Source organism: Nomia melanderi, chromosome 1 (genome assembly GCF_051020985.1).
Source record: "Nomia melanderi isolate GNS246 chromosome 1, iyNomMela1, whole genome shotgun sequence".
Classification (NCBI taxonomy): Eukaryota; Metazoa; Arthropoda; class Insecta; order Hymenoptera; family Halictidae; genus Nomia; species Nomia melanderi.
Window position 1 is genome coordinate 39,346,421 of NC_134999.1, and position 23,955 is coordinate 39,370,375.

Below are 23,955 nucleotides of genomic sequence, written 5' to 3' on the forward strand. Positions count from 1 at the left end.
AATTTTACCATTCACAGATGCATCGAATCCCTTTTATTCTCATCCATATGACGCGGAAGAATCGATGGGTTATTCCAGACCGAAATGTTAGAGGGATGGTTACAGCCGTGACTCGATGCGACCGAGTCTCGAACGCGTTACTGAATATCGGTACTTCCTCCTCTGCGTCATCGTTGCGTTCTTCGATATTTTTCTGTCCAGTAGGCTGGCTATGTTATTATCGAAATTACTGGTCACCACCGGGACTCGTGCAATAGATATTTCAAGAATAAGCTTTCGTTCCCCGTGGTATATAATTTTTCTCTTGATTTCTTCAATGTTGTTCTCCGTTGCAACCACATGTGGTGTGTCGCGCTGAAATAGAAGCTAGTAACAGGGGGACAACAGTGTTCAATAATGGAGCAGTCGAGGAAGAACGATACATTGTTGATGGTTTTAACGGACACACGGCCGATACATATTTGAACGGTAGCTGGACGGGATACTGCCGACGACTCTCTGTATCTACATGTATCTCGATGCCAGGAATATTTCGATCAAATTCAAACCGAACGAACGTTTCAGTGAAAATATTCACTGTCAGTGGTAACGTTGGTTCGGAAAGTTGCCGAACAAAATGTGCGGTAAGCGATGGATGGCGTGTCCGATGCGCAGTGGCCGGAAAGTCGAATAACCGCGCAATAATCGGACTCTACCAAATAATATTTCGTTTATAGTTGATCCGTCTCTATCGTGAATCATGGCGAATCATTACTGGTCACGGAATATCGCGGTATCTGACGCTTAATTACTACAATATTGTATTTACGATCGCAACACGAGGATTTCAAATCGAATTTATTGCTACCGCTGAGACAAAGAATGCTTTGCGCATACCTGCTGTTGTTTATCTATTCTAATTACGAACTACCCGGCTTCCCGCCGAAAACACCATTGAACTCGAGCAATTATCTGTTGAGCACATTGTACGCCGAGTAAGATGTCTTGATCACCTGGGTGAAAGAAATGTTTCAGATCTGGTAAATATACGAGGCAAACTGATTAGTAAATTAATCGATCGATTAGTTGATTTCCTGTGTATTCACCGTCATAAATGACTCTAAATTCACCGACACAACGTGAGCACTGGTGAACTCCATGGGAAACGTAGCTCGTAGCATGACCATCAGTAAAGTCCTCTTCGAGTTGATATCCAAACTTTCCCAGTTGCTAGCGAGAATCGCATCAGGAATTTTCAGACTCTGAAAAAAGGAACGATTCCTTAGGCGAAGAGAAGTCAAGTGTAGAAATCCTACTCGAATTCCGTAGGAGGGAAGAGCGAACCTTCTGCTTAACTTCGTTCCCGTACCAACAGTAGTAAAATATCTGTAACAGCGAGCAAAACATGAGCATGATCGTCTCGATTCCTTTCTCGGTGATCTTCGTTTGCGTCAATCTGTAAATGTTGAAGCAAATCATCGAACCAGCCGCTATGAACTGAAAGCACAGCACCACTTGAAAGCTTTTGTTCACAGTCGCCGCGTACCTGCAATCGCGTCGGCAAATCAGTCGAATGTTCGCATACGTGTTTAGGAGATTTTCCATTTTTTTCAATCAGTTCAGTTCAGTTCAGTTCAGTTCAGTTCAGTTCAGTTCAGTTCAGTTCAGTTCAGTTCAGTTCAGTTCAGTTCAGTTCAGTTCAGTTCAGTTGAGTCGAAACGAGAAACTTACTTGTATATGCGGTTATGGTGACGAGCGCATTCCTTCGCCGAATTCTGCTCGTGTTTCGCTAAATGTTGCAGACGATACTCCAGAATCTCCAACTGACAATATATGCATAGGAGAAATCCATTGAAAAGAGTGTCGACGGCAATGTGCATAACCGTGTCAGCTGTCGTGCTGATCATTTGATGCATATACGTGACACCGTACAGTGTCGGTGAAGAGTAATTGTACGGTATCCACGAGCGAAACACTAATTTTCTGCTCTTCGATTCCATGATCGGTGTGCTGACCCAGGACACCATTAAAATGCACTGTACTACGGTTAGAAATTGAACTGCATTTGATCTGCACCCCGGAAAGTATTAAATGTCAATAAATAAATGTCAACGTCTATTCGGATAGATGAACCAACCGAGATACAACAGAGAAAGATAAACGTACTCGATTATCTTATCGAATTTCATCTTTATGTCCACCTCTGCTGGATTTTTAGGCAAGAAAGGCTCTTCCCGCAGAGTGTTTATCAGAATCATAATCTCGTCACGATAGATCATGAAATTAAGCAGCTTGCAATTGCAACCGAGCAGAGACATCGTCATGTAGAAATTGTCGCTGAAATCGTCCTGAGTCTCGACGTTGTACATTATATCCAGTATCAGCGTCGCCATCTCGCTCTGTATGATACCGAACACTATCCATCTGTATATCGAGTACAACAACTTTTTCAACGCGGACGTCCACGTGGCTGGACGCAGGCAACCTAACGCTGTTAGCATCAATAACGTGAACCGTAGAGTTGTCATCGCCTAAGGAATTCGATTAAATCTCGTTTCACCTTCGCTACTTCGCTGACTAGAAACTCGACTTTTCTCCTTTATTACCGAGAACCTTCTTTCCTCGCTCACCTCGTATCAACGAGCTTCTAATTTTACTCTACAACATTCAACTATCTATCATTACAATATATTACTTACTTGCCGAACAAAATTACAATCCAAAACACAGCTGAACAATTTCGACTTGACTGAAAGAAATCTGAAACGTTACTGACTACTATAGACCGTCGGAATTCTCTCTCTACCCCCGAACCAGTAGATCTTTTCTCGATATTTCCCCTGCTGGTTACGTCATGGCTGGCGGCGCCATGTTATTATCGCAATTACTAACTTGCAACCCTCGAGACATATAATTCATCTTCCTTTTTATCCACTTTGCCGGCTGCAACAATAGCCTCAATAATGAAACCTTTTCGTTCTTTTCTTTCTTTTCTTTTTTCTCCTTCTTCTTCTTCTTCTTCTTCTTCTTTCTGTCCTTTTCCAATAGAGAACCGGTTGCAGTCGATCTGTCGTTTATTATCATTCACCGATACGGGAGAAGGTCCCTTAGATGTGCCACGCTTGTCTTTCAACTTCTTCAAAGAGGAAGTAACAGCGTGAGTTTGGCGCGAAACATATTGTACTCTCCGCAGCTGCTTCTCGTGTACATTAATGTTGAAACACGCGAGAACTTGCCGAACACGAAATCGCAGGTGACTGTGAAAAGCGCGCGGTCGGCCACAGTCACGATGTGGACACGCGTGTCGCGGTTAACCGGGAGGAAGTGGAATAGTCGCGCGATAGTCTGACTCGATGCGATACAGCCGGTGCGCGGTGAAAAACTGAAAGGAAACGCAGCACGCCTTTCGACAGCACGCGATGGTTAATCGCAGGACAGGACGGATCACAGAAACGAGAATACGACAACACGTGAAGGCAAGTTATTTTGTTTAACGCTAAGATACTGTTACTCCCATTCACAGCGAACATTCTCGTACTTGACTCGGGAACTTGCAATGGTCTTTAGTAAAATCTCATTCTATGCCGTGGAATTATTTTCATCGCGCAATACGTAATCGCAGCTTCGTCTCGCGCCTCGGTACGATTACCTTTGCTGAAGCACATTGTACGCCGAGTAAGAAGTCTTAAGTACCTTGAATAAAAACATACAATATACTCTTATCGTAGACTATATGCAATAGTGTAGTTGCATATTGTTATCGATAGTGAATATACGATACACGATATAGAAAAATATATCTGTTCGCACTGACTGTCATGAAAGTGTCTATGTTCATCGAAACGACGTGGGCGCTGGTGAACTGCATAGGGATTCTAGAACGTATCATGATCATTAGGAGAGTCTTCTTTGTTTTTTCGTCTAAATTTAACCAGTCGCTGGCGTAAATCACGTCTGGAATTTCGAGGCTCTGAAACGAGAGATTTCGTTGGATTCCGACCGATTGGAAAACTTTCGGAAGCTCGGTCTTAATTATCTTGATAATGAACCTTTAGCCTGACTTCGTTTCCGTACCAACAATAGTAGAATATCTCTACTAGCATGCAAACCGCGTACATGAACATCTCGGCCAGTCTCGCGTTTCCATCGCTCTGCGTGAATTGGTAAAGCACGAAGCACATGCTCAACGCGCTGGTCAGGAACTGAACGCACAACACTAATTCGAAACGTTCGTTCATCTTCGCCACAAAGCTGCAATCGTTTCGAAAGTAAGTGGACAATCGATTTTCTGGCGATTCGACGTTTTCCCGTGAATTTGTAAATTTTCAGTGAAATTAACCAAAGATCATTTCATTAATCGGCAGAACTAAATAACGGGCTCTAAGGTAGAAGAGAAACGATCAACACACTCGTATATGTAGTTGAGATGACGCGCGCACTCTCTCGCCGTTCCCCTCTGATCGCTCCTGATATTTCGTAGACGATGCCCGAGGATCTCAAGTTGACTGTTTATGCAGAACATTAATCCGCTGAACAGAGTATCGTACGCGACGTCCATTTGCGTGGAGATCGTTACGCTTAGCACTTGATGAACGTAGGTAACCGTGTACAGACTCGCAGACGAATAGTTGTACGGTATCCACGCGCGAAACGCTAATACTCTGATCCGCGTGTCTCTGATCAGCGAGCTGATCCATATTACCAGCGTGCACATTAAGAACACGCTGGTGTATAGTCTTGTAAGTTTCCTGGTGACAAAACAATCTTAATTTCAACCTCTCATACTACAAGACCGAGTTCGATAGAGAAGCTGAGAACGATGAATATGGAGTTTTTCATAATAATCGGAAGGGCTGATTGCGATCAGGCGGAACAGGTGATTTCAACGGTTACCAAAGGTCAGAGAATATCAGGAAATATCAGGGAATTGAAATGATTTTTCATTCTTAGAGTAATTACTCGGTTTACGGTCTACCACTCTATTTTCATGAGAAACAAGGGGACAATAGGACAATAGCGAACTCACTCGTTCATTCGATTAAACCTTATCTCGATCTTCATCTCCGTTTCGTTGGTTGGCAAATGGGGCTTCCTGTTTACCTTGGTTAGCAGTGCCATGATCCTCTCGCGATTCGCTAAGAAACTGCACAGCTTGCAGGAAGAAGTGACGACGGGCACCAACGCGTAGAAATTCCCGCAAAGATCCTCCTGGTTCTTGACGTTCAGTAACAAGTCCAGAACGATCGTCAGTAACAAATATAATAGGATACTCGACACTACAACCGTATACACTTTGTACAACTTTTTGGCCGTGGACGACAATGTAACCGGGCCCTGGCAGCCCAACACTTTCAAAACGATAAACGTCACTCGTAGAGTCAACATTATGAAATTACCAAAGTTTACGTCGCACGGCCGGGAACACGAGCTTCGTCGAGTGACAGTATCTATCTTCGAAAAGGACAGTACTTCTCGACAATCACTTGACTCGACGCGACAGAGGCTCACGTGACACTGACTACCGGTAACTATCGGTATTTTCTCTACACCCTTCGCGCAGTCGGCCTCTTCTCTTCTAGTTTCCCTTCCGATGCGCAGACTATGTTATCATCGCAATTATCCGCAAGTACGCGGCTCGTGCAATTGCCTAGAATTGTCAGCTTCGCGTAAGATCGTTCGCTCAGGGAACCGGACAATGTTCAATAACGAAATCATCGAGAAGCCACGGTATAAAGTAGTGATTATTTTTCACCGGAGAAACACGATACATATTTCAAAAGAGTAGATACCGCCAGGTATCTGTTGTATTACTCGCGAATACCAACAGTACTTGGCTGGAATTGAATCGAAGAAAATGTGCGCTACCGAAAATATTCTTTAGCCGAAGATCGAAGAGTGGAGCGATGCTCGGCTGTCGCGATAGGGTTGCCGTCCACGAGAATCGGATACATATTAGAAGAGGCGAGTTATACTTTTTCAATACTAACTCTAGGACACACTGTGCGTCTCGATTCGAACGTATCGTTGCTCTCGCTGTAAACATTCTCGTAACAATTCATTTGTGAACCTACAAAGGTCTTTATTCATCCGATGCTATGCTGTATAATTATTTTCATCGCGCAATACATTATCGCAGCTTCGTCTCGCGCCTCGGTACGATTATCTTTTCTGAAGCACATTGTACGCCGAGTAAGACGTTTTAAGTACCTTTAATAAAAGAAAATATTCTTATCATGGACGTATACTTGATATATATATATATATATACATATATATTGTTATCGTTAGTGAATAATAAAGTCGTCGACCGATGTGAAAGGAAACTATAGGTAACAGAGAATAAGAGTAAAATGAATCCGTAATTTGTTTAATAGACGGAAAAGGCTTAACAAACTAAATAGAGTAATCGGTGAAAATATCATGCAAACATTCCGAAACGATAATAAAACGATAACGATGGAAGAGTATCTGTTCACACTGACTGTCATGAAAGAATCTATGTTCATCGAAACGATGTGTGCACTGGTGAACTGCATAGGGAGTCTAGAACGTATCATGATCATTAGGAGAGTTTTTCTTGTTTCGTCGTCTAAATTCAGCCAGTTGCCGCTGTAGATCGTATCTGGAATGTCGAGACTCTGAAATCAGAAATCGCATCGGATCGCAAAGTCTCGAAGAACTCTAAGGTAGTTTTGGTCAAATCGTGCGAATCGTGCGAAGAAAATCTACCTTCACCCTGACTTCGTTTCCGTACCAACAATAGTAAAATATTTGCACCAGCATGCAAATCGCGTACATAAACGTCTCGGCCAGTCTCGAACTCAGATTCCTCCGCGTGATTCGGTAAAGTACGAAACAAATGCTCAACACGCTCGTTACGAACTGGACGCACAACACTAGTTCGAAACGTTCGTTCATCTTCGTTGCGAATCTGCAATTTGTTACGGCGATATAAGTTAGTATCGGAAGAATTTGTCTAAATTTCTCTAAGCTAGAAGAGAAACGATCAACACACTCGTATATGTAGTTGAGATGACGCGCGCACTCTCTCGCCGTTCCCCTCTGATCGCTCCTGATATTTCGTAGACGATGCCCGAGGATCTCCAGTTGACTGTATATGGAGAACATCAGTCCGCTGAACAGAGTATCGTACGCGATGTTCATCAGCGAGGAGACTGTTACGCTTAGCGCCTGATGAGTGTAGGTAACCGTGTACAGAGTCGGAGACGAATAGTTGTACGGTACCCAGGCGCGGAACGCTAACACTCTGTTCCTCGTGTCTCTGATCAGCGAGGTGATCCATATGATTAGTACGCAGCTGCCGAACACGCTCGTGAACACTGTTGCCAGCTTCCTGCCGTCGGAACAATCTCAACTTGAACCCCTCACCTTCTACGGTATTTACGGTGAAAACTCGAGCAACTTTGATTGTGCGATTAAAACAACGCGGTAATAATGTTGCACGAATCAACGGGAAGAGAATAAAAGATCGTACACTTACTCGTTCATTTCATCGATTCTTATCTGAATCCTCATCTCCGCCTCACTGGTTGGCAAATGAGGCTTTCTCTTTACCTTGCTTATCAATCCCATAATCCTCTCACGATTCGCTAAGAAACTGCACAGCTTGCAGGAAGAAGTGATGACGGGCATCAGCGCGTACAAGTTGTCGCTAAAGTCATCCTGATTCTCGACGTTGAATACCATGTCCAGAATTAACGTCAGCAACAACGATTCTAGGATAATCAACACTAGAACCGTATACACCTTATACAACAACTTCTTGGACGTGGACGTCCATGTGACCGGTCTGAGACAGCCCAACACTTTCAAGATCATGAACGTCATTCGTAGAGTTAGCATCACGAAATGACGAAATGACGAAATTACGAAATGACGAAATGACGAAATTACGAAATTACGAAATTACGAAATTACGAAATTACGAAATTACGAAAGTCAATGCCGCTCGAAACGATCAATGGAGAATGTTCTCTAGATCGTTGTTTATCTTCCACAATGCTGACTTGACGCGACTGAGGCTCACAGGATACTGACTACCGGTGACTATTGGTATTTTCTCTGCACCCTCCGCGCAGTCGGCCTCTTCCCGATAGTTTCCCTTCTAGTACATACCACGGGCTATGTTATTATCACAATTATCGGAATCGTCAGCCTCGCGTAAGATCGTACGTTCAGAGAGACGGAGAATGTTCAATAATGAAATGATCGAGCAGGAACGATGGAACAGGAAAGTAGTCGCTCGCTTTTTTTTTAGCGAACAAAAGAAACGATATAGATTTGAAAAGACGAGAAATTCCCCGCTATTGGTCTTTCGTTGATCAATAGCAACAATGCTAGGGCGAAATTGAATGAAAACGAGCGTGCGCGAGAAAAAGTATTCTTTGTCGGAAGACTGGGAAGGGAGGTCGCGCTTTTGAACTTCATAGTAACCATGCGTTACGAATCTGCGTAGGGGAAAGTAGGGTGATACGGGACAGTAATGTTTTTCATAGATGAAGAAATTCAGAAAAATCAGCGAAACAGTGAGGCAGTTGTTTTTCGACTAAAACCATTCGAAAACTGATATTCTCGGTGACGAAGCTTCGATGTTACATGGATGTTCGAAGTAACAGCTACACTACCGGATTCTACGCACCTTAATTGATTGCACCAGTGCAGAACAAAAAGTGATTTAATTTTATCCTAGCATCGTTGCGAACCGGATATTTCGATACATTCGAAAAATCGTATTTCCCTTCGTAACTGAATAAATGTTTTTATTTAAAAAGTCTTTGATTTCCTCACAGGCAAAGATATTATATTCACTTAACGGAACTTAAGACTTGGAAAAAAAGGTTTCACGCTATCGTTTATACCTATCACGCTCGAAATACTTTGTTATTACGATTCAAAGGGGCCGTTCTTCGATTTTAGCCCGATTCCCTCTACGGTATAAACGTGAATTTCACCAAAGTCATCGGACATGTTATATTTCCGAAATATTTACGGTTGAAAGTTGAATGTATCTATCTGTACATGTTCTAGTAGTCTTTTTAAACGGAATTCCCTTCTCTGCTGTTCATTTGGATCGTGGTCGGTTACCTTTGCATCACGTTGTACGCGGAATAAGATGTTTTCAGTACCTGGAACAATCGAGAGGATAAATTGAGCGAACAGGCGGGTGACAACGAATGATTTCAGTGTTCGTACTGACCGTCATAAAAGTTTCCACGTTGACCGATAGAACGTGAGCACTCGTAAACTCGATGGGGAGAGTGGCCCGTAGCATGATAACCAGTAGAATCTTCCTCGTCTCGTTGTCCAAGTTCGTCCAGTTGCTCCGGATGATCATTTCCGGAAGTTCGAGACTCTGGAAACGTAAGTGACGTGATATCACATTATGGAAGGTGGTCAGCTGGCAATTGTCTTGTCATGTCCTGTGAGTAAACCTTCAGTCTGACTTCATTCCCGTACCAACTGTAGTAAAAGAGTTGTAACAGTGTGATAACCGTGTACAGACACGTTTCGTACACTCTCGGGCCCAGCTCGGTTTGCGTGATTCGGTAAAGATTGAAACAGATCATCCCTACACTCGCCAGGAACTGAAAGCACAATACTCCTTGAAAGATTTTGTTCACTTCCGCTGCGAATCTGCAATCGTTCGGAGAACCGGCATTAACCAATCGAAATGAATTCGGCTTTTTCGAATGTTTCATCGTTCGGAGAATCAACGTTAATAAATCGATCGTTAACTCGAGTTTCTAGGACACAAAGGAAAATGAAAAACCCACTCGTATATGTACTCGTGGTAACGAGCGCATTCTCTCGCCGATCCCTTGTCGTCGTTCTTGATCTGTCGCAGACGATACTCGAGGATTTCCAACTGGCAGTGTATCAACAGCATCAAGTTGCTGAACAATATATCGTTGGCGACGTGCATAAACGTGGCAGACACTGTACTCAATACTTGATAACAGTAAGTAACGCCGTACAAAATCGGAGTAGAGTAGTCGTACGGAATCCATCCACGGATCGGTAGTCTTCTCTCTTTAGGATCTCTGCAGAGCGAGGTGGTCCACATTACGATTAAGTAGATCTCAATTACGACTATGTATGCCGTCGACTTGTTTCTGTAACGCCGGAAATGTACAATATTTATACGATCGTTCGACCGGCCGTTCATTTCTTCGAAACCGGATAGATAGTGGCAGGATGAGAAACTTACTCGATCATCTTTCGGTATTTCGTCATAATATTCTTCTCCGCTTGATCCTCGGCCGAGAACGGTCTCTTGCGCATATTGTTTATCAGAACCATAATAGCTTCCCGTTTCGTGTGAAAATTAAACATCTTGTAATTGCCGACCATCATGGCTGTCGTCAAGTAAAAGTTGTCGCTAAAATCATTCTGATTTTCGACCTCGAGCACTATGTCCAGAAGCGAGGATAATACTAGGCTCAGTAGGAGTATGGCTATCAAAAGTGAGTGCGCTCTGTATAAAATCCTTTTGGACACGGATGTCCAGCTGGGTGGCGATAGGCATCCCAAATACGTTAGAAGCGAGAATGTCCGCCGTAGCGTTACCATCCCTAATTCTGTACAAGTTGATTTTGTTCATTCATCCACAAGATGTATTCTTTCGATCGGATTCAAAGATACGATACTATTCTCCTATCCTTCGTGATCGTTCACTCGGCAAAAGTTCTCGAATGATTGTTTGTTTCACAGCAGAACCATCACTGAAGAACCATGCTGTTCTTACCTGCCTGCAACAGAACCTGAAACGTTACTAAGAGAGAGAGTACTATAGACTATCAAAATCCTAAGTTTCCACCTCCGAAGTTTCGTCTCAATATTTTCCCTTCCGCCACGCGGACTGTGTCATTATCGCAATAACCTGTTGCCACGCGACTTCTACAGCCGAACGTAATTGCTCCTTTATTTTATCCACGTTGCCTCGTCAGCTCGTTCGCGAAAGAACGAGCAGATATAGGCTCGCTATTTCATAATTGAACGGTCAAGGAGAAACGATAGTTTCTAGCCTAGGTTCTAGGTTCGAACCGATAACGGCTGCTCCATTATTGAAACGAGCCACCAGCAACCGTGCGCGCTCGATTCGTTTTCGTTTGAAACGCGAATGTTACCTCGCGAACAGGCTCACAGGAATGAGAAGACGTCGCGTGAAAGGCGAGTTGCTTCTTATATTGTCAATGGCGAACAACTGCGAGTTTTAACCAGAATTTATTGCTAATCCTGACCAATAGTTTACACACGTTCTATTAGGTTTTTCGTCGAGTTAGAATTACAATCGTGATTATCGTCGCATTCAACCGATTACCCTCGCTGCAACACGTTGTAGGCCGAATAAGAAGTTTTCAGCACCTACAATAATTATTACGGTCGTAGACTTTCTTCTACACAACATTATATTCTCTATTCTATTAGTCGTTCGCGGTGACGCGTGTTCCTTTCGCTATTAGAACCGATTCGAAATCGAACAAGACAAATCCGGTCAACGCATAGCGAAGGCAACAGGGACGAACATGGATTATATTGTATATTTCGATGAATTAATTGGTAAACTGACTAGAATGCGATACTGACCGACACGAACGATTCTAGGTTCACCGTCAGGACACGGGCAGTCGTGAATTCGATAGGGAACGTAGCCCGCAGCATGATCATCAGGAGAATCTTCTTAGTACCGTCATCTAAACTCGACCAGTTACTGGCGAAAATCGAATCTGAAATCTGGAGACTCTGAAAATCAAAGTTACATTAGATTCCGAGCCGACGAGAGAAAGAAGAACTCGAATATCTTCTCGCATTAGCAATGAACCTTCAGCCTCACTTCGTTCCCGTACCAACTGTAGTAGAATATCTGCATTAACATGCAAACCGCGTACATACAAGTCTCGACTAATCTCGAGCCTAAATCCGTTTGCGTGATACGATAGAGGGTGAAGCAGATGATCGTCATACTCGACGCGAACTGTACGCACAATACCATCTGAAAGTCTCCGTTCACTCTTCCCGCGAGCCTGCAATCATTCGCGAGAATCAATCTTTCCGCTCGAAAGATTACGAAATTACCAGTGCTCCTAATTAACCGTAGAGGAGGAAACGTACTCGTATATGTAGTTGTGATGTCGCGCACACAGCTTCGCCGATTCTCTGTGATTTCTGGTGATATTTTGCAGTCGATGCCCAAGGATCTCCAGCTGGCTGTATATGGAGAACATCAGTCCGCTGAACAGAGTATCGTAAGCGACGTTCATAAGAGAGCCGATCGTCACACTTACAGCTTGGTGGGCGAAAGTAACGGCGTACAAGATCGGTGACGAATAGTCGTACGGAAGCCACGCGCGAAACGTTAACACTCTGTCCTTTGTATTCACTATCATCGAGGAGACTATCATCAGCGATATGCAGAGTTCGATCGTAACTGTGTATAGCGTCGATATCCTCCTGCAATCGGGATAACGTTTCTCTGTCCCTTTCAGTTTCTCATTGAGAATCTCATTTAGAATGTGATCGAGCAAATAGGAAAGTCGGTTGTTCTTACTCACTCGTTTATTCGATCGTATCTCGTCTCGATCGTCGTCTCCGCCGTGTTGGCAGGCAAGTAGGGTTTCTCTTGCAGAGAGTTCAGTAGAGACGTAATGCTTTCGCGATTGGCCAGGAAGCTGCACATTTTGCAGCACGATATCGCCATGGGTATGGTAAGGTACAAGTTGTCGCCGAATTCCTCCTGATTCTTCACGTTGAACGCTACATCCAGAATCGCAGACGCTGTCAGAGTCTGTGTCAGGAAGAGCGTTACGAACCCGTACACTTTATACGAGAGCTTTTTGCTCGGGGACGTCCAAGTAGGCGGTCTTCGACAGCCCAACATTGACAACATCGTGGTGGTCCATTGCAGCGATGGCATCGTTCAACTTTTGATCGACTTTTCTAGCAATAATATTATTCATTCGCTCGAAGCGCGCGCCTGCTTTGTCGAGCAGGTTTCTCTTGGCGGAGACCGACATACAACTGTTCTCTATATTACGCGGTCGTCGATTCTCCGTTACATTTAGAAATTCCGGAACCGTGCTCGCGAATTTCTCTAGAACGGTTGGGGCAAACACGCGACTCACGGCTCGGCTTCGCGCGACAAAGGATTGTATCTTACTGACTACCGATGACTATCGGTATTTTCTCTGCACCCTGCGCGCAGGCGGTCCCTTCTCGATGTTTTCCCTTCTGACGTGGAACCTGTCATTATCGCAATTATCGACGACTACGAGACTCGAAAGATCGTTCGTTCAGAGAAACGGGCAATGTTCAATAATGAAATCACCGTGCAGGAACGATAGAACGGTGTCGTTTTCTTTACCGTGGAAGGCACGATACATATTTGAAAAGACTGCGTGCTACCGGCCTTCCATTGGTGACCAGCGATAGTCTCCGCGCGAAATTCAACGAACGAGAATGTGCGCAGGCGGAAATGTTCCTCGTCGGGAGACTGGAAAGAGAACTGTTACGCTCGTGGACTTTGTTACAATGATATATTACAAATCTTCGTACCGTATTACACATGAATTTCACGTTACTTTAGATATTCTAATATGTTTCTATTTCAATAATGAGTTACAATTGTGTTATCGTCCGATAGACGTTTCGTTAGCCTTGTTGCAGCACGTTGTACGCCGAATAAGAAGTTTTCAGCACCTAGAATAATTACTAGGATCGTACGATTTCTTCCCTTTCGATATCGTAGGGTACGAAGCGACGTAAAGAGGGGAAACTAGGCTAGATTAAAATCAGTTGAAGGTACGATACGAACCACCATGAAGGAGTCTATATTCACCGACATAATATGAGCGGTGGTGAATTCGATAGGGAACGTGGCTCGCAGCATGATTATCAAAAGAGTCTTCTTGGTAGCGTTATCCAAGTTCGTCCAGTTGCTCGCAAATATCACATCTGTGATCTCCAGGCTCTGAAAATCAGAATTACGATACGTTATTAGATTTCAAGGCAACGAAGATCTTCTCATGTCGAGAATGCACCTTCAGCTTGACTTCGTTCCCGTACCAACAGTAGTATAATATCTGCAGAAGCATGCAAATCGCGTACACAACCATCTCGAGCAGTCTCGAATCGAAATCCATTTGTGCGATTCGATAAAGGGTGAAACATATGATGAACATACTCGCGACAAACTGTATACATAACACTATCTGAAAGTCTTCGTTTATCTTCGCGGCGAATCTGCAATAATTTCGAGAAATTGTACAACTATCGTAAACACTGAATTACGAATGTCTTCTCATGAATGATAGTATCGTGTAAAATGCATCCTCCGGTTCACGCGTCGACTACCGACCGATACCGAAGTCACCCCTAAAGCGATTAGTTGGTATTGTCATCGCTGCGCGTGCGATTCTAATTAAAAACGTGAGAGCGAAGAGATTAGAAACACACTGGTATATATAGTCGAGGTGTCGTGCACACTGTTTCACCGATTGCTCGTCGTCTCCCGTCACCTTCCGCAGACGATGGCCGACGATCTCTAGCTGGCTGTATATGCAGAACATCATCCCGCTGAACAGGGAATCGTAAGCGACGTTCATGAGAGATCCGAGCGTCACACCCGTAGCTTGGTAGAGGAAAGTGACAGTGTACAAAGGCAGCGACGAGTAGTCGTAGGGAACCCATGCGCGAAACGTCAACGCCCTGTTCTTCGGATTTTCTATTATCGCCGCGATTAACGATATTGCTACGGAAAATTCGGTTAAAATCGTGTATCCGACCGTTATTCTCCTGCAATCATGGTAAGAATCCTTTTTAAAGAAACTTCATCCTGAGAAGCCTATGGAATTGTTCTTTATCTCGCAACGAGATCATATTTTTCAATCGGAATCACTCTATCGGCAAACACTTTTTTCTTATAGAGTGAAAATTCGACGATTACGTTAAGGGATTAGGGGAAGGGATTAGGGGAAGGGATTAGGGGAAGGAAAAACTCACTCGTTTATGCGATCGTACTTCGCGTCGATGCTCATCTCCACTGTGCCGGCAGGCGAGTAGGGTTTCTCTTGCAAAGAGTTCAGTAGAGACGTAATGCTTTCGCGATTGGCTAAGAAGGCGCACATCTTACAGCAAGAAATCACCATGGGCATGCTGAGGTACAAGTTGTCGCTGAAATCATCCTGATTCCTCACGTTGAACGCTATATCCAGAATCGCCGATGCCGCCACAGTCTGTACCATAAGTAGCGTCGCAAACCCGTAAACTTTGTACCAGAACTTTCTCGGCGGGCTCGTCCAAGTGGACGGTCTTTGGCAGCCCAACGCTGACAATACCGTGGACGTCCATTGCAGCGTTGGCATCGTTCGTTCGATGAACTTTTGTTCCAATAGTGTTCATCCGAAGTGTGTTTCTGCCCTTTGAAATAGATCTCCTTTCCGACCAAGAGAAACTTACGACTTTCCTATTCTGTTGCCGAGTCGGCCCGTTACACGTCTAAATTCCAGAAGTTTGTTCGTTCGCAACACCGAACGTGTAGTATATCGTTAAGAGGTCGTTGCTAATCGATCGTCGAAGATTCGCTGGGATAACCATTCGGTTGGCGATATCGCTACGTCTCGACAGTTTCTACGACAAAAGTTGATGCGTTACTGGCCGCTATCGAGTATCGGTACCCTCCTTTCCCTGCACCCTCGGATCAGTCGGCTTCCCTTCTGTAGTACGTAGACTATGCCATTATCGTAATTATTTCCAGCCACACGACTTACTCGGCGAATACACTTCTATTCCGATAATAAGCACGCAACCTTTCCTGAACGTAACTTCCCTTCGCTACCCTTCACATTATTTCTTACCGTCACTGTGAGACCGACAAGTGGAGTTATCGGACGGAGACAGGATCGTTACAGGACGATGAAAGGGTAATCTTAACTTTCAAACTAGCCGCGACTATCTGTGCGTTGTTGATTCTTTGTTCGCGCAATTTTCTCTCTGCGATCGTATTTCGAGTAAACAGGCGTTTCGGCGAGAAACGCTGTTGTGCCAGGGGAATCGCTCTTTCAGACGTACAGACATTATCAGTTTTCTCGAATATTTATTTCTATCAGCAACATTTTTTGTCGCAGTCTACATTCAGTTGATCGCTTGCCCTCTTCCCTCCACTTCCCCGGAACGAACAATCTCAGTTTTCTTCTGTACGTCCGATGGGTTTGCACGCGGCTTTCGGCGTCCCTTGGTTCACTGCAGCAAATTGTACGCCGAGTAAGAGGTTTTCAGCACCTACCGAGGAAAGAAATCAAAGAGTGTCTCGCTTTCGACTCGAAGCTCTTCCCGATCGGCGTTCCAAGTTTCTGCGCGTGGAAAATCCTTTACTGACCGCCATGAACGTTTGAAGGTCCATGGACACCATGTAGATGGCGGTGAACTCGATGGGAATCCTAGAGCGTTTTATCATCATCAAGAGCATTCTTTTCGCTTTCGTGTCCAAAGTCGGCCAATTACTTTGAAATATCAGTCTCGGAACTTCCAGGCTCTGGAAAAATGATGGACAGCGTGAGTATTGCGCACTCTGCGCATTTCTGGAAAGACCGAAAAAAAATTCTGGAAAGACCGAACACCTTCAGTTTCACTTCGTTCCCGTACCAACAGTAGTAAAAGATCTGTACGAGCGTGTTGAACGAGTAAAGTATCACTTCCAGGAGCTTCGATCCCAGATCCCTTTGCGTCAGCTGATAGAGGTTCACGCTTATCGTGGTCATGCTGACCAGCGACTGGCCGAGCACGATCACTTTAAACTGGCTGTTCACCATCGTCGCGTATCTGCAACAATCTCCGGACTAACTGAATCCCCGGGGGACACTCGGAGAACGTGCAATAATTTTTCGTGAAAGGAAAAAAAGTGCGGAAAGTGGGAAAAGTAGACGACGCACTGCTATGAAATATGAAACGTGCCAGATGATAAAGAACGGTTAAACCAACTTGTATATGCGGTCGTGAAGGTACGCGCAATCTTTCACCGCCTCGCTCTTATTTCCGTCGAAGGATTTCAGTCGATGCCCGAGTATCTCGAAGTGACAGTACGTGTGGATCAGGAAGCCGCTGAAAAGAGAATCGCAGGCGACGGTGATGAACGAGCAGTAGGTCACAGCTACGATCTGATGAATGTACGTGGCAGTGAACCGAATGGAAGTGGAGCAGTCGTACGGTAACCAGGCCCGGTACAATAACTTGTTGTGCCTGTAGCCGGTGAAAATCGACGTGATGCACATCGACAGTACGTAAATCTTTATTATAATCGTGTACGCGATCGTGTTCCTTCTGGAAATCCAATCATTAACCATTCCACCGAATTCTATTGATCACAGATAAACACTGTCTGTCAAGACTTTCGGACTTTTCATTGGGGACTTTTCATTTTCTCGAGTAATAGAAAATAGTATGAAAATAGTATGAAACTTACTCAGCTACTTTGTCGTATCTCGCCCGAATCTCGTCCTCCTCGGTGTTCAAGGAAGAGAACGGTTTCTTTCTCAGTAAGTCGATCAAATTCCCGATTTTCGCGCGGCTCGCCAGCACGGTGCACATTTTCACACATATACAGAGCACCGCGAGTGTCACGTAAAAGTTGTCGCTGAAATCGTCTTGCGTCTTCACGTTGATGGCCAAGTCGAGAATCTGAGAGACCGACAGAAGATGTATAGACAGCCACACCGCGACCGTGTAGCCACGATATAGAATCTCTTTCGGCGGGGAATCCCAAGAGGCTGGTCTCCAGCAGCCGCAGATAGCGAGAAGGGTGCAAACGGATCGCAATCTATCCATTCGAACTTTTATTTTCTATCTATCTTCAGTCCATTCGAGAAATCAGCTTCTCCGGTTCGACGCTAATCGAATCTTCCGCTTCTAACGGGATTTTTTCGCCAAGTATCGCTTCATTCTCTCGTCCCTGGAACGGTAACAACGACACCACGGCAGGATATCGCGAGGGAAACTATCCGCTTTGAGAATCCGCTGAGAATCGAGGTGAGAGATGTGCTCAAAGTTCGAAGCGCCGTTGCCGACCATAGAATATCGATATTTTTTTCTTCCGGAAGGTTTTCTCCTCCGCCGAGCTATGCCATTACGGTAATTACCCAGGAACGCAACGTAAGCGACGTAAGCGACGTAAGCGACGTAAGCGACGTAAGCGACGTAAGCGACGTGCGCAACAATGTTCCCCCACGTAATTTCGTTTTTCTCCGCCCTGCACTGCCCTTCCGTCGCACCCTGACCACGGGAAGCACGAATACGGAGGATAAATATTTCAGAGAACGCCGTCGGTTTTCCGCGTAGTCGGCGCGAGATTGTCGGAAGAAGAAGAAGAAGAAGAAGAAGAAGAAGAAGAAGAAGAATTCTGGATCACTAGCTTGTATATTTATTTGGAAACATCGCAACGTCATCTACAACACGATTGTCCTTCTTCTAGCATGCTCGACGACTCGAGAGAGCAATCCGGAGATCGTCAAACAGATAAGTTTCTCGTTTTTCTTCCCTCTTTTAATCGTCGATCCAACGAATCTCTCTTCCTGGACGGTTGATCGCTATACACCTGACGCGAATCGAATCTTTCGACGCGTTCATCTTGCTTCTATCGCGACTTTGTGCCTTTGGGGTTCCGATACACAGCGATCGTTTAAACAACCTTTCTCCTTTCTACAATGAACATTTGTACGAGCTCTATTAATACTAGCCTTGCTGGAGCACGTTGAACACCGAATAAGAAGCTTTTAGTATCTGCAAATGCGAGAATCGTTAACGATGATAATGCCTGAAAACTATTCCTGTGATTTGATTAGCGTTCCACGTATACTGACGCCCATGAATGATGCCAGGTTCAAGGAGGCGACGTGGATACTTGTAAATTCGACGGGCACTAAGGCGCGTCTCATAATCATCATGAGCATCTTCTTTTGGCTGTCGTCGAGTATCGTCCAGTTCATGTCGAGCACTGTGTCAGAAATTTCGAGGCTCTGATAAATCGAAGAATACATTAGGTCGGCTAGTCGAGTTACAGAATTGTTGCCGTTCTTCCGTTTTCCCGGCAACGCGGAATACTTCTTTATCCGATCTTTTCGCCTTTCGAATCTAAGATAGCGCGAGTGCCGAATATTCCAGTGATTTCGATCGAGAGACGGCGCGTGATTGAAATTCCATTGATTACTAATGTAGCGCGTACGTGTTGTAATAACAATTCATTCAACAGTGAGATTCGAACGAAATCGAAGCGGAACGTTTGCAACAATGATCGCGTGCGTTTCAATTAACCACGAACCTTCAGCTTGACTTCGTTTCCGTACCAACAGTACAAGAATATCTGCGACAATATGCAAGAGCTGAACGGTATTACTTCCAATAGTTTCGAGCCCTGGTCGCCACTTTTCGACAGCCTGTACAGATTGAAGCACACGACCGAGACGCTCACCATGAATTGGACGAATATGATCATTTTGAACTCGTTGTTCAACGCTTGAGCGAATCTGCAAACATTTTTTCAAAAAACGACACTCTTATTTGTTGGTTGGAACAGCTTCTCCAAACGTATCCGACGCTTCGAACATTTCACATTTTTCGATTCGATTAAGGACAAAGGAGGAATCGGTTTCTCATCCTCTATTCGTTGGTCATCGCAATCTGTCCAAGGTAACCGATAACTAAGCTGGCTCGGATACTGTAACGTAGCAATGGTCGCGTGTAACACACACACACACACACACACACACACGCAGCACGCGCAGGCACGCAAGTTAAACGATTAGATATTGTTGTAGGCGTCGTGCTTGTTACTTTGTAAAACCAACCTATAGACTCTATCGTGGAAACGCACGCACAATTTCATCGGTCTGTTCTCACCCCTTTTGATCGCTCGCAGACGACTTCGCAGGATTTCCAATTGGCTGCTGGTATGGATCAGCAGGCCACAGATCAAACTGTCGCAAGCGGCGTGCGCCAGCGCGCCATAGTGCAACGCTAAACTCTGCTGTGCGAGAGTCGAACTGTACAAGCTGATCGACGAGTAATTGTAAGGCAGCCATATGTTAAATATCAGTGGCCATTTCTCAGGTTTCAAAAATACCGAGAAAGTTAAGCTGAAGCATGTTCCCATCAGCAAAGAGAGGTACAGGATCGTGTTCGACCTGTAGAATGATATTTTTCGAAATGATTTCGTACGGCCAGCAAAATCGGAAGGAACAGTCTGCGATGTTCGAAAGCCGAATGCTAGATTTCGGGAAAGATTTACCAAGTTCACCACTCACTGCGTTTTCTTATCGAATCTCGATCGAATCTCGAGCTCCTCGGTGTTCCGCGGCACGAACGGTTCCTCCTCGAAGATGCTCATCAGTCCAGCGATATTTTCTCGACTCCTCAGCAAGTTCAGCATCTTCTGGCACGAGAAAGCCATCTCTATGAACATGTACAGATTGTCCGCGAGCTCGTCCAACGATTTCACGTTGAGCAGTATCTCCATGAACTGATAGAACGTCACCGAATAAACCAGCGAGAACACGATCATCGTGTACGCGTGATACAGGAACAGTTTCATCGGCGACGTCCAAGAATCGGGCTGCCAACAACCGCACATGATCAGAGTTGAAAAGACCATTCTCAAGATCCGCATTTTTCTTTCTAGATATCACCGGCACACGATCCTTTTGTTCAATTGTAAGATTCTGGCACAGCTTTATAGTTTCTACGATACGTTAGTTACGGGCAAACTTCTCCATTCTGCAATGTTTATTTTCACGACACGTTCGATCGAACGCGAGAACATTCGAGTTTTACTCACATTTTATCATCTCTACCTTCCACGGAAGATGACGATCTTTATGCTTTACAATATTATGCTCTACAAAATCGCAAAAGGTGTTCCACGGTATGCAACGCGCGACTATAGAGTCCCGATATTCTTCCCGTAAGCTGGCGAAACAACGGACATCCGTCCTCTAAAGATTGCTACGTCCGCGGAACATCCCCTTCTCGTGCACGGGCTATACAATTACAGTAATTTCCGGGACGCGTTCCAACTAGCCGCTTCTAGTAATTCCATATTTATCATTAATAATCTCTCGGTGTTTCGTCGTATCTTTTGCCGGTCGACTGGCAGTATTTTTCTTACGAACACCGCGAGGGATCGAACCACTGGACAATTTCGTTGGGATATATACACGAACCGAACAGCTAGATATTCTCGACATTTAATCAACTACGGAAGGAAGAACTGCGCGTGCACGGTTTACAGCCAGTTTTCGTACACAATTTTCACCTGTAGTCTATTTATTCGCAACGTTTATTTATTCGTACAGTTCCTGAAACTTCACGATCGTACACAACTTTTATACCGTAAGTGTAATTTTGCTCGATCGAAGCGTGTCGCTCGTCGCAACCAGTCGATCGAGAATTTTCAGTGAAACTTACATACTACGAATCTAAGAAACTCCAACTGTCCAGGATCCAAGTATCTAGTTTCCTGCCGCTACGATTCTTTTCTTCTTTGAAGCAGGTTGTACATCGAGTAAGACATCTTCAGGATCTGAAACGAATAATGCTTCGATACGACACACGAACGATTTATCCTTTAATCGAGAAATCATCGCAATGTTCGACTAACGCTCACGAATGTGTTCAAATTCATCGTGAACACGTACGCGCTGGTCAGTTCGATCGGAATCATCGCTCTCTTCATGATCGTGATCAGGCTTTTTTTCCTCTTATTATCCAGACCGGTCCAATCGATCTCGCAGATCGTCTCCACGATCTCGACGCTCTACCATCGCGGGGGGGGGGGGGAAATCTAATTAGTCGGCACGAGGTTCGACTCTCGTTTAGCTCAAGTACCTTCAGCATCAGTTCATTCCCGTACCAACAGTAAAAGAAGACCTGCGCCATCATGCAGGCCATGTACATGACGAACTGCAGGTATCTGAAGCTCATCAACGGTGTATTCGTTAACTGGTACAGAATGAAACACACCACCAGTGTGCTCGACATCAGTTGAACGCTGATTATCGTCTTAAATTTATCCTGCATCATCGATACGTACCTGCGACGAAACGAGTCATTTCTTCGAAAGATGTCGCTCAAACAATTCAATTTTCATACAAAATTCCCTTGGATCAAATTCTCCGGACTTTGTCAAACGTTGAAGTTAAAGAAACATTTCCTTTAAAACCGATCGGCAGAATTTTCTTATATTTTTTACCTGGAGAGTAAACGCGAAGAAAGCAATTTTACCGTGCCCATCGTTACCTCTAGGTGTACTTTACGCGTGGAAAATCTCGAGAGAAGCTAGGCTGCTGCTGGTTTGACAAAGTCTCCTTGTCGGAGAGGCGTACAAAAACGGACCCGTATAGGTACTCGTGGAAACGAACGATCGTCCCAACGTCTGGCCTGTCCTGCGACGGTAACTCTTTCAATCTGTTCTGCAAGATTTCTAGCTGGCTGCAGACGTGAACGCAAAGACCGCAGAATATCACATCGCAGCCGACGTTAAGAACGGATGCGCCGGTCAGAGCGGCGAGTTGATGAATGTACGCGACGTAATATAGCTTCCCCGAGTAATTAAAAGGCAGCCAAGCGTTATACGCCAGCTTCTTGTGTCGGAAATCGGTAAGTAGGGAGGACAAGATCATGCAGAAGACAGTAATCTCCACTAAAGCCATGTAAAATATCGTGACGGACCTGTAAACTGTCTGTAAGTACCCTTTGAATAATTCACTTGCTCGTCAATTCTCTGTGGTCTTCTGAAAAGATACTTTAGAATCGAGTAAACGCTGCTCAACGTGAAAATTACATTGCAAATTTATTCGATTGATTCGCCAATATCTTTCCTCTGATCCGAGACTCGACTGAACTATTCGAAATTCTCGATGATTTACCCAATCCTACTGTCGTATTCTCGCTGAATCGTCTCTTCCTCGTAGTTCCTTGGTTTGCAGGGCTTCGTCCTCAGTGTCTCGCATAAAGTTCCAATACTCTTATGGTTCATCAGTATCGTGACTATCTTGAAACAAGACAAAACAGTCGCGATAAACATGTACAAGCTATCGCTAAGATCGTCCGTGTTTTTCACGTTCAGTATCACGTTGAAAAGTTGCGACAGCCCAAAAGTGTGCATCAAAAGTAACACAAAGACCGTGTACGAAGCGTACAATATCCTCTTGCATCCCGTAGAGCAGAATGCTGGTTGCCAACAACCCCCGATTATTAATATTTTGAACGCCGGTTCCAAAATGGCCATGTCGATCGAACGAATCCTAATTAAAAGCCTAGTCCTTCCAACTTGTCTCGTCGCGTGCAAAGACTTTGCTCTGCTATGTTACATTCACGCCGAAATACTCTGCCACGCGAATATTTATTTTTCCAAAGTTATTCCAAATAGAAGTTACCCGATCGGCCAACAAAATAGAATCGATTTGCCGCGATAGCATCGACCAAGGTTACAACGGCAGAGAGTTGCTCGTGAAATTCTCGAAAGAACTGGTCTATGCTTTTAGAAAATATTCCAGTTTCCAACGACACTGTCCACGTCCACCTTCGTATGCGCGTAGCGTATCATTACACTAATGCTGTGTTACAATGTCACTATAATAAAACTCGCGTCTTCGCGAATCCTCTTCGTTTTATTCATTTAAAAGGTGTGTTCCCGGGGGGGAACGTTAAATATTCAACGCTCCGAGAAGAGAGGAAGAACGACGGAAACGCTTTTATTCCTCGCTTTGGTTCTCAGCCTTTTCGATCTGTAACTCGAGGAAATGTTTTTCCATTCTTTTCGGCGCGTTACGTTCCTTCGGACTTGCTAGTGAAATCGAGCAATGAATGTTAACCAATGAATTTCAAAAACCAATGATAACTACAATAGAACGATACGCGTTCAAATTACGCGATAAATTGATTGTCTCGCGAATAAACTCGTGAATTCCTGAA

The 23,955-nt window shown here is 44.5% G+C and overlaps 6 protein-coding genes across 12 annotated transcripts; all 6 read right to left on the reverse strand.

The window, feature by feature from the left end:
- Nucleotides 1-280: 280 nt before the first annotated feature.
- LOC116424881 (odorant receptor 10-like) lies at nucleotides 281-3,428 on the reverse strand. Of its 4 annotated transcripts, XR_012998499.1 has the most exons (7): nucleotides 2,679-3,427; nucleotides 2,146-2,510; nucleotides 1,711-2,049; nucleotides 1,324-1,525; nucleotides 1,086-1,241; nucleotides 877-992; nucleotides 281-354 (listed from the first exon to the last, which is right to left on the reverse strand). XR_012998499.1 is itself a non-coding variant. In XM_076367356.1 (6 exons), the coding sequence occupies exons 2-6, from the start codon at nucleotides 2,505-2,507 to the stop codon at nucleotides 948-950; spliced, it is 1,104 nt and encodes a 367-aa protein (XP_076223471.1). In that variant the 5' UTR covers nucleotides 2,508-2,510; nucleotides 2,679-3,426; the 3' UTR covers nucleotides 856-947. The 4 variants fall into 4 exon arrangements, 3 of the variants coding, with proteins under 3 accessions (XP_076223471.1, XP_076223492.1, XP_076223481.1); XM_076367356.1 differs by lacking the exon at nucleotides 281-354 and having other exon boundaries at nucleotides 856-992; nucleotides 2,679-3,426; XM_076367377.1 differs by lacking the exon at nucleotides 281-354 and having other exon boundaries at nucleotides 856-992; nucleotides 2,146-2,470; nucleotides 2,679-3,200.
- Nucleotides 3,429-3,535: 107 nt separating this feature from the next.
- LOC116424882 (uncharacterized) lies at nucleotides 3,536-11,311 on the reverse strand. Its single transcript, XM_076373013.1, has 10 exons — nucleotides 10,208-11,311; nucleotides 9,774-10,112; nucleotides 9,432-9,633; nucleotides 9,197-9,352; nucleotides 9,085-9,125; nucleotides 5,006-5,578; nucleotides 4,389-4,727; nucleotides 4,029-4,230; nucleotides 3,794-3,949; nucleotides 3,536-3,672 (listed from the first exon to the last, which is right to left on the reverse strand). Exons 1-10 carry the CDS (start codon nucleotides 10,567-10,569, stop codon nucleotides 3,625-3,627), a joined length of 2,418 nt encoding a protein of 805 aa, XP_076229128.1. The 5' UTR covers nucleotides 10,570-11,311; the 3' UTR covers nucleotides 3,536-3,624.
- Nucleotides 6,057-9,066, reverse strand: LOC143174485 (odorant receptor 46a-like). Of its 2 annotated transcripts, XM_076367298.1 has the most exons (5): nucleotides 7,481-9,066; nucleotides 6,995-7,333; nucleotides 6,709-6,910; nucleotides 6,462-6,617; nucleotides 6,057-6,186 (listed from the first exon to the last, which is right to left on the reverse strand). In XM_076367298.1, the coding sequence occupies exons 1-5, from the start codon at nucleotides 7,840-7,842 to the stop codon at nucleotides 6,139-6,141; spliced, it is 1,107 nt and encodes a 368-aa protein (XP_076223413.1). In that variant the 5' UTR covers nucleotides 7,843-9,066; the 3' UTR covers nucleotides 6,057-6,138. The 2 variants fall into 2 exon arrangements, with proteins under 2 accessions (XP_076223413.1, XP_076223410.1); XM_076367295.1 differs by lacking the exon at nucleotides 6,057-6,186 and having other exon boundaries at nucleotides 6,270-6,617.
- On the reverse strand, nucleotides 11,232-20,665 carry LOC116424883 (uncharacterized). Its single transcript, XM_076373017.1, has 15 exons — nucleotides 20,289-20,665; nucleotides 19,833-20,168; nucleotides 19,307-19,511; nucleotides 18,811-19,004; nucleotides 18,677-18,729; nucleotides 14,998-15,388; nucleotides 14,452-14,790; nucleotides 14,037-14,238; nucleotides 13,811-13,966; nucleotides 13,653-13,695; nucleotides 12,552-12,918; nucleotides 12,112-12,450; nucleotides 11,822-12,023; nucleotides 11,587-11,742; nucleotides 11,232-11,364 (listed from the first exon to the last, which is right to left on the reverse strand). The coding sequence occupies exons 1-15, from the start codon at nucleotides 20,648-20,650 to the stop codon at nucleotides 11,317-11,319; spliced, it is 3,393 nt and encodes a 1,130-aa protein (XP_076229132.1). The 5' UTR covers nucleotides 20,651-20,665; the 3' UTR covers nucleotides 11,232-11,316.
- On the reverse strand, nucleotides 15,369-18,801 carry LOC143174491 (putative odorant receptor 92a). The gene is made up of 5 exons (XM_076367384.1): nucleotides 17,456-18,801; nucleotides 16,975-17,313; nucleotides 16,614-16,815; nucleotides 16,373-16,528; nucleotides 15,369-16,275 (listed from the first exon to the last, which is right to left on the reverse strand). The coding sequence occupies exons 1-5, from the start codon at nucleotides 17,815-17,817 to the stop codon at nucleotides 16,234-16,236; spliced, it is 1,101 nt and encodes a 366-aa protein (XP_076223499.1). The 5' UTR covers nucleotides 17,818-18,801; the 3' UTR covers nucleotides 15,369-16,233.
- Nucleotides 20,520-23,277, reverse strand: LOC116424852 (odorant receptor Or1-like). Of its 3 annotated transcripts, XR_012998498.1 has the most exons (6): nucleotides 22,908-23,277; nucleotides 22,375-22,710; nucleotides 21,868-22,072; nucleotides 21,641-21,796; nucleotides 21,448-21,562; nucleotides 20,520-20,596 (listed from the first exon to the last, which is right to left on the reverse strand). XR_012998498.1 is itself a non-coding variant. In XM_076367348.1 (5 exons), exons 1-5 carry the CDS (start codon nucleotides 23,267-23,269, stop codon nucleotides 21,506-21,508), a joined length of 1,116 nt encoding a protein of 371 aa, XP_076223463.1. In that variant the 5' UTR covers nucleotides 23,270-23,277; the 3' UTR covers nucleotides 21,425-21,505. The 3 variants fall into 3 exon arrangements, 2 of the variants coding, with proteins under 2 accessions (XP_076223463.1, XP_076223467.1); XM_076367348.1 differs by lacking the exon at nucleotides 20,520-20,596 and having other exon boundaries at nucleotides 21,425-21,562; XM_076367352.1 differs by lacking the exon at nucleotides 20,520-20,596 and having other exon boundaries at nucleotides 21,541-21,562; nucleotides 21,678-21,796.
- Nucleotides 23,278-23,955: the final 678 nt, after the last annotated feature.

Bases quoted from the DNA above. Each gene is read 5' to 3' on its own strand.
- LOC116424881 (XM_076367366.1), bottom strand. From the start codon at position 2,507: ATGACAACTCTACGGTTCACGTTATTGATGCTAACAGCGTTAGGTTGC. The intron at 2,050-2,145 runs GTACGTTTATCT...TCCGGGGTGCAG, and splicing joins AAATTCGATAAGATAATCGA to ATCAAATGCAGTTCAATTTC. The intron at 1,242-1,323 runs GTTCGCTCTTCC...TCCTTTTTTCAG, and splicing joins GGAACGAAGTTAAGCAGAAG to AGTCTGAAAATTCCTGATGC.
- LOC143174485 (XM_076367295.1), bottom strand. From the start codon at position 7,842: ATGCTAACTCTACGAATGACGTTCATGATCTTGAAAGTGTTGGGCTGT. The intron at 7,334-7,480 runs GTAAGTGTACGA...TTCCGACGGCAG, and splicing joins AGAATCGATGAAATGAACGA to GAAGCTGGCAACAGTGTTCA. The intron at 6,618-6,708 runs GTAGATTTTCTT...TTCTGATTTCAG, and splicing joins GAAACGAAGTCAGGGTGAAG to AGTCTCGACATTCCAGATAC.
- LOC116424882 (XM_076373013.1), bottom strand. From the start codon at position 10,569: ATGGTAACGCTACGGCGGACATTCTCGCTTCTAACGTATTTGGGATGC. The intron at 9,353-9,431 runs GTTTACTCACAG...TTACGTTTCCAG, and splicing joins GGAATGAAGTCAGACTGAAG to AGTCTCGAACTTCCGGAAAT. The intron at 9,126-9,196 runs GTCAGTACGAAC...CGATTGTTCCAG, and splicing joins ACGTGGAAACTTTTATGACG to GTACTGAAAACATCTTATTC.
- LOC143174491 (XM_076367384.1), bottom strand. From the start codon at position 17,817: ATGGATAGATTGCGATCCGTTTGCACCCTTCTCGCTATCTGCGGCTGC. The intron at 16,816-16,974 runs GTTGGTTTAACC...AGATTGTTGCAG, and splicing joins CTTCACGACCGCATATACAA to ATACGCGACGATGGTGAACA. The intron at 16,529-16,613 runs GTGTTCGGTCTT...TCATTTTTCCAG, and splicing joins GGAACGAAGTGAAACTGAAG to AGCCTGGAAGTTCCGAGACT.
- LOC116424883 (XM_076373017.1), bottom strand. From the start codon at position 20,650: ATGCGGATCTTGAGAATGGTCTTTTCAACTCTGATCATGTGCGGTTGT. The intron at 19,512-19,832 runs GTTGGTTTTACA...AAATGTTTGCAG, and splicing joins TTCCACGATAGAGTCTATAG to ATTCGCTCAAGCGTTGAACA. The intron at 12,451-12,551 runs GTGAGTAAGAAC...TCCCGATTGCAG, and splicing joins AGATACGATCGAATAAACGA to GAGGATATCGACGCTATACA.
- LOC116424852 (XM_076367348.1), bottom strand. From the start codon at position 23,269: ATGGCCATTTTGGAACCGGCGTTCAAAATATTAATAATCGGGGGTTGT. The intron at 22,711-22,907 runs GTAAATCATCGA...GACAGTTTACAG, and splicing joins GAATACGACAGTAGGATTGG to GTCCGTCACGATATTTTACA. The intron at 21,563-21,640 runs GTTAGTCGAACA...TATTCGTTTCAG, and splicing joins ATTTGAACACATTCGTGAGC to ATCCTGAAGATGTCTTACTC.